General features: G+C 39.1%; 1 protein-coding gene across 27 annotated transcripts in view; it reads left to right on the forward strand.

The window, feature by feature from the left end:
• The window catches only part of GLIS3 (GLIS family zinc finger 3), a 674355-nt gene that overhangs the window by 342993 nt on the left and 317849 nt on the right, over positions 1–13513 (forward strand). For 21 of the 27 annotated variants that reach the window (XM_081502011.1, XM_081502031.1, XM_081502068.1 and 18 more), the window contains 2 exons: positions 5482–5689; positions 12132–13257. In XM_081502011.1, coding sequence (XP_081358137.1) covers positions 5482–5689; positions 12132–13257 — 1334 coding nt within the window. Of the gene's footprint in view, positions 1–573; positions 678–1882; positions 2005–5481; positions 5690–12131; positions 13258–13513 lie in introns of all 27 variants that reach the window. The other 6 variants (XM_081502050.1, XM_081502124.1, XM_081502194.1 and 3 more) reach the window with 2 other exon arrangements.

Here is a 13513-nt window from a genome sequence, read left to right on the forward strand (position 1 = left end):
TACAAATTTGATAAGACACTATATAATAAGCCTAGTACTTTTAGTATGTAAGAATTTATCTCTAGTTCCAGGGAGGAGTATGAATGAAAGCTGGGGAGAGTCTAAGAGTAAGATAAGATGGGAGTGAGGAAAGGCCTGAAGTCTGCAGTCCATCAAGGGGAGGATAAGTCTGCTGTGTGTCAAGTGGAAGGTCTTAGGTTGGGAGGTATCAGCATGCAGTCCTTAGTCATTCAAGAAAAGAGGTGCTAGAAATAACAGAAAGGTACCATAAATGAGTTATTTAATAAAATATAACTAACATTTATAATGCATAAGTCCCAGGCCCTAGACATATTACATACATTAGATCATTTAATCCTCAAAACAACTCACTGGGGTAAGTAATAGTAGTATTAACTCCATTTAGAGATCAGAACACTGAGGCACAGAAAGCTTGAGTAACTTGTCCAAGGTCCCATGGCCATTCAGTGGTGAAGCTAGGGTACCGATCCATGCTTTTAATTATTGTGCTGTTTGCTGTTACCTCTCTCTTCTTTTATTTCTCTGATTTTCTACTTTTCCAACAACCTATAGCTCCCTGGTGTCCACTGATTTACTATTCCATCCTTGAAGATACACTTCTGCAAAATATTTCTTTGAAATTCATGATCCTGGATTGGAAAACAATTTCTCTAAAGGTTATTATTGGATAATTAGTAATATTTGAATATAAGTAGTGTATTACACACTAGTACTATATCATTGCTAAATGTCTTAATTTGATGATTGTGTTATGGTTACATATTTTGGGGTGAAGGGCATAATAATTAAAACAATAATAGGCTTATATATAGCGAGAGATGGATCGATGGTTAGATGGATTAACAGATGGAATTTATCAATTGGTAAATTAGATAAAGAGGATTCATGCACTGTTCTTAGAACTATTCTGTAGATTTGAAATGTTTTACAGTGAAAGATTGGGAAGAAAACCCTGATCCTTAAAGACGGTAAAGTATATGATAATATATACTAACCCTTTTAATCCTCATAAAGCCGTATGCATTAGGTACTATTACTTTCCTCAGGATCTTACAGGATACGAAGCACAGAGACTTTTAAGTACCTTGCTCAGTGTCACACTGTCAGTGGATGGGTGAGACACACTGAAATCCTGGTATGCTTTATTTCTGTTTCCAAAACACTCTGCATATGTGTGGGGTTGAACCATATAGAAATTGCTCTTATTTGATCATGTTTGACCTGTAAAGAAAGACATTTCAATGACCCAACCTAGGAGCAGGGCTCTCTTTTATAGAACGGCTGTTTTGGTGTTGCTCTTCATCGGCAGCTCTTGGAATCTTGATGGGACTCTTGTCTCTTGCTCACCATTGTCTCGTGGTTGGCATTTGGTTAGTATCAGTTGAATGAACAATAAAAACCACAAAAAGAACTGATTACTTTTCCTTACCACCTCTCATATATATATGTGTCATTTATGTTCCCTCAGTATCTGTGTCATTTTTAGAGGAACCAGTGATTAAACATAAATCGTTCTGAAAGATGCAGCCTTAGCAGGGGTAATTGCAACATAGTCAGCTATTTGACTTCAAGAGAACTCTTTTAACTAATGAACATGTTAATTAAAAACATGGCCTTGCTAAGATGACCTCTCAGTTCAGGAAATGCAAAACATTTGTACTTCCCACCAGCATGCAGTGATTTTGGCTAGGATGTATGTGGTACTTAGAATGCCATCTACTCTAATCCTTATTTGAGCAGTAAACACATTTTTAAAAAACATTGTACAGTCTCTAAAAATAAGCTGTATTTAAAAGTGAAAACCAGCACACAAGTAGTTGGCACATCTGGTAGTCAGAAAAGTTGTATGGTTTGTTTTCAGGGAATGACAAGCCAAGGAACGTTCAGACTTGGCCAGTTGAAAACTTTTCTTCTATCTGTGATGACACCTGGTTTTAAAAAAAATTGGCTCCAGGCTCAAAGCAGAAAGAACATTGGAAATGGGTAAAGAATTAAATAGTATCATTTACTTGTATCTTGTTTTATAAAGGAGTTATAAAGAACTGTTTTCTTCTTACTTCAAGAAAGAATGCAGGAAATAAAGTGATGACAGGCATGAACAATAATAACAACAGCTGCAACAAAAATCACAGCTAACATCAATTCAGTACCTTCTATGTGCTAGGCAATGTGTGGAGTCCTTTGTGTATATAATTAATACTAGATGCACAACAACCTTATGAAGTAGTTTCTTTTTATTCCCATTTTACAGATGAGATGACATAGACGTAGAAATAAACACAAATATTTAAGTAATTTGTCCAAGTCACACAACCATCCTGGGTTTTCAGTTCCCAAGCAGGCTGTCTCCAGAGCCCAAACTACAATACACTAGACAATTCTGAGCAGCTTGGAGGTATTCATTCTCCCCAGAATTATGAAAAAAATTGAAGTTAGATGCTTGCGTTGAACACAGTGGTTCTTGGTCAAAGTATTACTTGCCTCCAAGTGTGAGAGTGATGATGCCATTTTCCAGAACGTTCTTAAAACTGCTCCACAAACATTATGTGTGTCCAAGAAACTTACCATTTAGCTTCATGGACACTGTATGTAATTCCTGTCAGAAGTTGTCACTCCTCTGTGGTTAGATGAGGCTCAAGTTGACTAGTGAATTCAGGAGTAGGAGGTGTTATTGTGAAAATGATGGAGACGCTGGGGAGCGGAGGACTAATGTTTCTTTATTACAGTCAGAGAAAAAGTACTATGAATGTGAGAATCCAGGGTATAGGGTTACCAGGGCAGCCTTGACCACTGTAAAAATTCTAGCCTAGGAAGATGGATTTATAATTACTACTCCCACAGCTTCATTTTCCATCCATATCTCTCATTAGTCACACTGTGGAGAAACATCAAAGGACTGACTTAGTTGGAGTCTGCTTTTGAAAAATGGCACGGTTTTAAACAAGAAGACCAGAGGACTTTAGTGGAAATCATGTCTCAGTATTTAATATCATATATTAAAATCTTTTTTTTTCATTCATTCATTCATTCTTAGCTTCATTGACAGACTTTATTGTGTACTGTACAGGCCTTAGGCTAGGTGCTGAAGAAGCAGTGATGTCTCAAGCAACAGCTTTGTCTCTAAAAAGCAATCAAGTATAAATGGATGACAATCATGTAAACATTTCAGTTCCCTGAGGCAAATTTGTCCTAAAAGCCTGTGGGGGAACGAAAAGAAGAATTCATTTAGATTTGCCCAGCTGCTAATGTGTGAAGGGAGTCATAGGGAAGATGATCTTTGAAGAGAGAGGCTGATCACTAGGTAGGCAAGTTAGGGTAAGGCTGTACCTAGCAGAGAGAAAAGTGTGAACAAGAAAAGGGTTAAAATAATTTTTCCAGCAGTCTTATTGGTATTTATCTATTCTAAGGTGTGCATTATTTTCACATCAGAGTATCTGTGAAATATTAACACCATGTACCAGTTTGATGTTTTTACTGATACGTGAAATAATGGTATGACTTATATGGCATCTAAGATTTGATGAAATGATGTATTAATCTGCTTTGGCACCAAATAGCATTTCTTGGGTGTGCTATTCCAGCTGCTAATATGTCTTTGTTTTAGAGGTAGATATTAATACCTTTTTATTGTGAAGGAAACAGGCACGAAATGAGTGAGTTCCTTAGATAAATATATGACACTGAATTGGACAGAACACCTGACATCTAATATTGCTTTTAGTAGCAGTTGCTGGTAGGGATGGAACCTGGGGATGGAATTCAAGTGTCTTATATACTGGGCATTGCCTTTTTCCAAGGTAAAAAGGGAGTTTGAAAAGCAAATTGCATGTAGCTTGTTGGAATTTTAAAAGATATTAAGCTTATGATCATTGCACAAAAATGTACCCACTATCTTGGTGTCAAGATGAAACCCTGATGGTACAGTGTTATATGAACTATGAAAATAGACTATCTATGACTGATGTTTCAAGGCACAACAAAATGCATCAGATATAAGCAGCAGGGAGAGGGGTAGGTTCTGGTTTGTGTATCTGGAAAAAATTAGGAGACATTTCTGTTGGATCTTGGAAAGTATCCAAGGAAGGAACTAAGCATCCAGCACCTAAACTTAAATACACAGGTGCCATGAAAATGCACTCTCATAGAATTTGTTTCTGCTCTGTCAGTAAATCCCTGTGTGACCTTGGGCAAGTCAGTTACCACTTGGATTTTAGTTTCCCAGAGGCCTGGACTGGAGAAGGCTTCCTGCTTGCTAAAGATGCTGTGACTCTCCTAGCACTTTGGAGATGTGAGTTCATTGATGAGAGTGTTGGTGATTATGCTAAGGTCTTGTTTATCCTTAGTTTTGTGGGCTCTTGGAAGAGAATGTTACAAAAGATGGAAAAGTCATTTTTTTGACTGTTAATTTTTGAAAAGACAAAAAATTATATTCTCTAAAGCTAAGTGAGGAAGGTTACTGTGATGCTTTTCTACTACTTTGATCCCAAATATATCAATGAGAGAGATGAGGAATTTGGTGAGAAAACTTCAGAGCCTAATTTGCCAGAAAACCTAGGATCATGTTTCTTTTCATTTGCCTGAAATGGGAACTGAGACTTGACCAAATAGTTTGCAAAAAATGTTTGAAAAAGTATATCCATTTAAAAAGAATGTCTAGAATGATTCAATGACTATTATTATTTTTTTTAAATGAGTCATGGCAGTGTTTACCTTTCTCCTCTTTGCTTTTCACTTTTCCGTAACGGCACAGATTCTTGAGGGTTTCTTTCTTTTTTTTTCCTTTCCCCTCTTGTTATGTACCAAATTTTTACCACATTCAAAAGATTGTTGCTAATGAAATGAAAAATTATGTCAAATTTGGTTAACATACTACTTTTAAAATGATGTTTTAAGGCTGTCTTGTCCTGATTTTTTAAAAATTGGGTGTATGTCCAATGACAATATATTAGGGTGAAGAGGAAAAATAAAGATTGGAGAGACACAGCCAGACTATATCCTTTTAAAGAGGCTTTTTGAAAGGCCAGACTTGAATGAAGTGAACCAGTTAAACAAGTTTTTGTCAGTAGTGTCACCTTTCCTTGCTGGATGATTTAAGATATTAGCTATTTTGGAAAATACATGGTTTGATATAAGTAATCCCATCTACTTACCACCTTAACCCTTTGGGTAAAGAGATGATAAAATATGATTCTTCATATAACTGGACACTTGAATGTAGAAGGAGCAAAATGTAAGCATATTTTGTATGAGTGGTGATTATAGAAGGGTTTCTATTGTGGCATTATGGATTTTTCATTGGAATTAGAGAAAGCTTTTTGGTATCACTAATACAAAAAAAAAAAAAAAGATGATCTAAGGACTGTCTTTAAAGATGAGTCCTGATATAAGTGTGCACATATGTATATTTACTGATTTTTGATGTAAGGGACGTGAAAGCTAACCTGATTCATTTGTTTTTAGGGGCTCTTGGCTTTGGGCCTCAGTGCAAGTCCATTGGAAAAGGCAGCTGCAACAATCTAGTGGTCACCAGCAGTCCCATGATGGTTCAGCGACTGGGACCCATTTCACCTCCAGCAAGCCAGGTCTCTACAGCATGCAACCAGATCAGTCCTAGCTTACAGAGGGCAATGAATGCAGCCAACCTGAATATACCTCCTTCAGATACCAGGTCTCAAATTACTTTTTTTTCCCCCTTCTTATGTTATAATCACACCCATGAGTGTTTTCCCTTTTCTTCCTGAACACATGCCCACACAACACACATACAGACACACTCATTCTCTCTCTCACTCACTTAAACAGCTCTTTTACTTTGAGCTTTGTAGGGGAAGGTGTATAAAAACCGTGTGTGCCATAATACCATCTTAATTGGGAGGAATGATTTAGTACTTTCTGTCATAAAGTGTGAGTGAAATTAATGCCCACTTTGAGATTTTGGGGCCTCAGTGACTAAATGCATGCATGTTAAGTCGCTTCAATCATGTCCTAGTCTTTGTGACCCTATGGACTGTAGCTTGCCAGGCTCCTCTGTCCCTGGATTCTACAGGCAAGAATACTGGAGTGGGTTGCCGTGCCCTCCTCCAGGGGATCTTCCCCACCCAGGGATTGAACCTGCATCTCTTATGTTTCCTGCATTAGCTGATGGGTTCCCTACCACTAGCACTACCTGGGAAGCCCCCTGTGACTAAACACCAGTATATTAATCTTTTGATTCCTGGTAAAGATCATATCATGGCCTGGAAAGATAAGATGTTCCATGTACATCTGTCTTAGCAGCTCATTTTTCAGTGTTTATGTTGCAGTATCCTAAGGCTGCTTTATAGTCTGTTTTGCCTGTCCATCCACCCATTCACTTGTCTAACCAAGTATTTTAAATATCTATGTTCTGCATAATATAATAGTTGAAGTTTAGGGAGACAGTTGAAAAGTTAAAGATAGAAATTGTGAATTTTCAGACTTTATGATGTATCTGGGAAGACATACTCTCATGTGTGAGTTACATAACATTTCAACACAATTCCTGATTAGGTGCTGAAATAAGTAGGTTCAATAAATGCCATATATCTATCTCATGGGAGATAATTAAATAGGGAAATTATCTGAGACAGATTTTTATCTCTCTCAAGGTTGATATTACAGGCTACATAAAACCAAAATACTCTGCAATGTGTAAGGTCTATTTCTATGTTTGAAATGAATTATTTCATCTTTTACAAGTAGTCTTCTTGGAGAAATACAATCCAAAGTTTTTGCCTGAGTCCCGGATCTGCTGTAACTGTGATTTTGCAAAGGAATTGGACCTCTGTTCTGTGGACCTCTGTACCCTTCTTGGGGGACTGGAATCTGTTGAGATGCCTTGCAGTTCTGGGTTCTTTGTCTTCCTCTTCTTCCTCCCCTTCCTTCTTCTTTTCCTCTTATCTTTCTCCCTCTTGTGTCTCTGCACTGTCCTAGCTGCTATTCAAGACTCTGAAATCACAGTTCCTCGATGATTTTTTATGCCAATTTTTTTAATGAGATGGGAATATGTTTTTTCACCTGAGATTTTTGTGTGTGTGATGGAAAGCTGCTTCTGTCATTTTCCTGTTGATGATTATGCCTTGAGGGACTCTTCAGACTTGCTGAGTATTGCATGTAAAATTAACTGTACTCATGGGGTAGGTGTCATTGGGAAGTCTTCAGCTTCCTGTCTGTGGCAAGTCCAGCCCATGCCTTGAAGGCAGAGAGTCATAATTAATGGAGAAACTAAAGGTAGGCAGGGCACAGGCTGCTCCAACCATGCATTATAGTGCAGTCCCTTTCATGGGTTGGGCAGGGAAGGGTCATTATCTCAGTGTTCTCTAGCATATTTGATTCCTTAGCATAAATTTTTATACTTAAAAGACAACATCTTAGAGATGCATTGACATATGTTTTAACTATGTATTCTGTGAGTCCTTCTATGGAAATTTTTTTTTTTTTTGGTAGGATGAGCAAAAAAATAAGAGTTGGGAAGTAGCTTGGTAAAATACCAAATTCACTTTTAGCAATTTGGAAAGGTTGCATTTGTTTGTGATACTTAAACTGGTTTGTGTATTCCATAAGAGGAAAGATAGGATAGGAGGCAACAGTTCAACCTAAATGCATTTTACTATCTAGAGATAAAGATAAGATGGAGAGAGAATCAGCTTTGTGTTTTATTTATTGGGAGCATGCCCGAGGGTAGGGGGCGTCGGGGGGTGAGGAGGAGGAGTTGGGATGGTGAGGCTGGGTGGAAGCTTAAACTGTTCAATCTGAGTGATGGTTGCCCTATAAAAAACTGTAAAAATTATTAGTTTTTCCTGATTATCAATGTAATTCTTACTAATTGTAGAAGATGTGGAAAATCGTGGACAAGCACAAGACAGTATATGATAGTCATCCTGAATCTTATCACTCATAGGCAACCACGGGGGAAATTTTGACATATATCCTTCTTGTTGTTGTTTAGTCACTAAGTTGTGTCCAACTCTTTTTTGACCCCATGGACTGTAGCCCACCAGGCTCTCTGTCCATGGGATTTTTCAGACAAGAATACTGGAGTGGGTTGCCATTTCCTTCTCCAGGAGATCTTCCTGACCAGGGATGGAACCTGCATCTCCTGCTTTGCAGGCGGATTCTGTTGAGCCACCAGTAGGCAAACATGTACATCATAATGACCTACATAGTATTATATTTACTTTTTTCAGTTAATATAACCAATTTCCTTTGTCATAATCTTTTGTGGTAAAAAAAAATCTTAAGCATCATATAATGACTTCTTCCTGCCCAAGATTCCATTTTATTAGAAAGTATATAAATAAAGCTCTAATTTTATCAGTCTTTTATAACTGGGCATTTGTTTCCCTTTATTTCAGTATTATAAGTAATACTTTATTGGATCAATTCTGTAACTCTTTCATTGCACATCTCTTTTTCATGACATATGTATGTATATATATGTATACATATAGATATATAGTCATTTTCTTGAGCACCTTTTTGAGGAATTCCTTGTTGTATGTAAGTATTTCTTTTGAGCAATTTGGCTTAGTCATCACACCTCTTATGGCCTCAGTAGAGATACTGAGCTCTTGCTTCATCAGCCACCCTAACCTATTTCACTGATGATTTCTTAAGTTTTTCATATTGCTTTCATTTTGTTTGAGTTATATTTCTTTCACATATAGCTTCAAATTAACTGGTACAGGAAATAATATGCTTAGGATGAGATGAACATCCAGAAATGGAGCTTTCTCTCAGTATGGTGATAGAACCACAGCTCTTTGTCACTTTCTTTCCCATAGGGCTAGTGTGGGTAGCAGCAGGGATTATAGGAAAGAGTTTTTTGCAATCTTTCTCAATAATTCAACATATTGTTTCAGAAATAAAACAGAAAATGTGGGTTCCATTTATAGCTTGTGTGACTTTAAGTCTCTTATACCAGATCTTTTAATCGAGAAGAGCATTATGGACCATGTGTTGGGTATGATATGGGGAAAACAATAGAGGATATATCTGATCCAACTAAGTAACTGCTTATCAAATCTGCTGCTTTATTTGTACTAATTTTAGCATTCTTGGCCCCCCTCTTTTTTTCTGGTATCATCGGGAGGAATTTCACAGAACCTTGGTTTTATTCTTTGTAAAACAGAGGCTATTTTAAAATTCCAATTTGCTTACTTCACAGGCTGTATTAAGTGGAATAATATATAGGGAAAATACTTTGTAAGTTAAAAATGGTTATCATTATATTAATTTACTCACCTTAATCAACATTTTGGCGGGGGGAACTTCATCTAACACTCTGGTGGGTACTGGCAGAGATAAAAATAATCCCTTTTATTGGAGGTCTTTGAATTTTATTGAGGAAGACAACACCCACAGATGCCTGAAGTTAGCTATGTTAAGGTTCAATATAGATAGAATATAATTTTTCTGGAAAGAGAACTTTTACTGAGAGCTACTATCTTTGGGACAGGTTTCATGGATTAGAACTTTGAAATATTAAAAGATCTGGGTAATTGCTCAGAAGAGAGGTGGGCTGCTAGGCAAAGGCCATTCATTGGAAGTTTTGTTCTTATTAAGTATTCAAGAAGAGAGCTCTCCATTCATATTATTGCCTTAGTGAGTAGGACATAGAATTGCTTTCTGAAAAAATTTTGATAACTGTCTTAGAACACTGAGATATCTAAGGAGTTAAGGAATGTGCCTGCATGGAATTATGCTCAAATTTAAATCAAGTCATATTTAGGCATATTTTAAGAAAAATAAGCAATAGCTCTTAACAAAGGAACAAATGAACATGTCTCACTATAGGCAGCCCTCAAACCAAATAGTATAATTTCAAATGCAAAACATATACAGGTGGGTAAAATACTTCCTACCTGCTATTCACTGCTTGACCGGTTTGATCTCTTTTCTTGATCTCTCAAACTAGTCAATCTTAAACGAAATCAACCCTTGATATTCATTGGAAGGACTGATGCTGAAGCTGAAGCTCCAGTACTTTGACCACCTGATGTGAAGAGCTGATTCACTGGAAAAGATCCTGATGCTAGGAAAGATTGAAAGCAATAGGAAAAGGGGGTGACAGAGGATGAAATGGTCAGATAGCATCACCCACTCAATAGACATGAATTTGAGCCAACTCTGGGAGATAGTAAGGAACAGGGAAGCCCGGCATGCTGCAGCCCATGGGGTTGCAAAGAGTCGGACACTGAGTGACTGAACAACAAATTCACTGCTTAAAAATCTGAAATGCTCTGGTATGGCAGTGACCAGGCAAATGCACCATTTAAGAATGTTATATAAACCATCTCAACCTCAGGGTGTAAAGCAAAGTCAGTTGTCTTTGCCTTATATATGACATGACTACTGATTTGACTTGGGTTGGAAAGCAATTCCTGAATCTCCCTGGGGAAGGGACTAAAAGGCCCTTGAATCCTATCACCAGGAGCCTTCAGCTGAGCTCTGCAGGGAGAGCTACATGCTGTGGGTGTGCTGGGAAAATAATTGAAAGTGTTCATGGGAAATTAAGAAACAGATGGTTCAGAAACTACTTTGGGACTTGCAAAGGACTTCAGCCCAAATATAAGGATCTGGACAGAGAAGAGAAAATCTGTGTTAAGGGCAACTGGACTTAAATTCTTGCTGTGTTTGTCATTGGTAAACATTACTTCACTGGATGAAAAACCAGATTGACACTGGTGTTATCTCTCACCTAATACAGTGCATTTCAGAGTCGAGATGTTTTCTTGCTAATCTCTCATGCTTGTAGGAAACAGTGTTCCTGGCTTCCATTTTGTGAAAAGAAGTAAGAGGAACAGATGGGATGAGGATACTTTTATTTTTCCCTCAGTTCATTTGCAACAGGTTGCTTTATAACAGCTGGAAGTAGTAAGTGGGCTCATCCTGGGAAAGACAGACATTTTATACAATATCTAAAATATTTTTGTCAGAAAAAAGATCTCTGTAGAAAGCTAATAAAAGCACATATTAAAAAACTGGCTTTTTAATATACACCATTCTGAGTTGGGAGTATAGTGAATTGTGTCTAGCCTCTTTGGGACAATGTTTCCATCCAAAAGGCATAGCTTTTCCCTTCAGTGATTTTTAAAGCAAAGATATCATGGTAAAGCAAAATGAATTTTAAAGTGGCTAGACTACAATACAAAGCATTTTGATATTCAGATAAATGTTGTGATATGTGAGGCATATTTTATAAAGGGTAAGAAAGACAGGAGAAGAATTGTTGCTATAGTAATTAAAGCAGATGCTTTGCTCTCAGTGCAAATCTGCTCTGATTTGAGGACAGCAGCTCATGGAAGATCCAAAACTGCAGGTGTAATTAAAACTTTGCATGACCCACATGCAGAATTCCAAATATGACTTGACTTCAGGTTGTCACTCCCTTATATATTACAGCTGTATTTTATATATAATTTTTATTTCTGGGTCAATTTGATGTTGTGACTGACTACTGACAACTTATAGTGTGAATTGCTGTCTTTTATAGAAATGTGTAAAATTCCTTGATGTCAGTGGAACAAATTTGTGAAATTATTACTAGATCCTCTGGATGACCCTTTGACTTTGATTTATTTACTTTTTCCAAATTAAGCATCAGTTTATGTTTTACCTTACCAAATAGATTTCACTCAAAGGCTGGGACTCTGTTTAGACTTGTATTCCTAACAATGCCTATTTGTAGTGTGTTGCACATAGTAGGTACTTAATAAATACTTGTTTATTTGGTTTGCCATGACAAGTTTCAATAATTATTCCTAGGTCTCTAATTTTTCCCTGTAGTAAAAAAGATATACAAAAATATAGCAAGGACTATTTGTTATCATTGAAGTATTAGATTATTTATAACAATAGATCTTTGTTTTATTATTCCAGTAGGCATTAGCCTTTATTTTTCGTCTTGGTAAAATGTTATGTACTAAAAGTCTTGGGCTTTATCTTAGCCAAAGAATGTGTGTTTAGCTGAGAATGCAATTAGGGGCAATACTTAAGAGATTGTCAATGCAATGTTCTTTTAGTCTTAAGCAATCCATATCCTGCTAAAATGTTTGTCTTTTTTTTTCCTCCTCTTCCGGCTGCTGTTCCAGGTCCCTTATCTCGCGAGAGTCTTTGGCCTCCTCAACTTTGAGTCTGACAGAAAGTCAGTCAACCTTGAACGTGAAACAAGAGTGGTTGCAGGGCTATAGGGCTCTCCCTTCGCTCTCCTCGAACCACAACTCTCAGAATGGCACTGATCTAGGGGACCTAATTAGCCTTCCTCCTGGGACAGCCATGTCCAGCAACAGTGTCTCTAACTCATTGCCGTCCTACCTTTTCGGTATGGAAAATAGCCACTCTCCTTATCCCAGTCCCCGACACTCTTCAGCCAGGTCCCACTCGGCTCGCTCCAAGAAGAGAGCACTGTCCTTGTCCCCGTTGTCCGATGGCATCGGGATAGACTTCAATACCATCATCCGCACCTCGCCCACGTCCTTGGTCGCCTACATCAACGGTTCGAGGGCTTCCCCCGCCAACATGTCCCCACAGCCTGAGGTCTACGGGCATTTCCTGGGAGTGCGAGGCAGCTGTATTCCCCAGCCGTGCTCAGTGCCAAGCAGCCAGAAGGGTGTGCGGGTGGCTAGCGGCGGCCTGGCTCTCCCGGCCTACGACGAGGACAGTGCACTGGAGTATGAGCGCATGCAGCAGCTGGAGCATGGTGGCCTCCAGCCTGGCCTGGTCAACAACATGGTGGTGCAGCATGGCCTGCCGGACCCTGCCGGCCACGCGGCCGGCCTGCTGAAGACGGAGCGCCTGGATGATTTCCCTGGCGGTGTCCTGGACCTGCCCCCTGCACCCCCTCTGCCTCCTCTGCCACCGCCGCCCCAGCCCCAAGGCCCCCCGCCGCCCTACCATGCCCACCCGCATCTGCATCACCCAGAGCTGGTCCACCAGGCCCAGCCGCTGGCCCTGCCGCAGGCCGCCCTGGAGGAGGATGGGGAGATGGATGACATTGGGGGCAAGCACTGCTGTCGCTGGATCGACTGCAGTGCCTTGTATGACCAGCAGGAGGAACTTGTGCGGCACATCGAGAAGGTTCACATAGACCAACGCAAAGGGGAAGACTTCACTTGTTTCTGGGCCGGTTGTCCTCGAAGGTACAAGCCATTTAATGCCCGCTATAAACTGTTGATCCACATGAGAGTTCACTCGGGGGAAAAGCCCAACAAGTGTTCGGTGAGTCTGCTAAAGCCCCCGGGAGTTCATTGGAGGTGTATGTGGTTTTCCCAACTCTGCCACAAGTTGGGGAGTGTTTTCTTTTATGGAGTTTGGGTGCTGGAGGTCTAGGTATCCATGAGATTTGACTCCTCTTCAGCCTGAGGAAGGGGAATGTTTCTTTAATTATTAGTGCCTGGGGTATCTCTCCACTTGTAGATTCTCGTCTGCAAATGTGTGTGATCAGGGGAGGTTCATCTGCCACACTGTCCAAAAT

This window comes from Giraffa tippelskirchi, chromosome 1 (assembly GCF_054371585.1).
Source record: "Giraffa tippelskirchi isolate mGirTip1 chromosome 1, T2T-mGirTip1v1.2.pri, whole genome shotgun sequence".
NCBI lineage: Eukaryota > Metazoa > Chordata > Mammalia > Artiodactyla > Giraffidae > Giraffa > Giraffa tippelskirchi.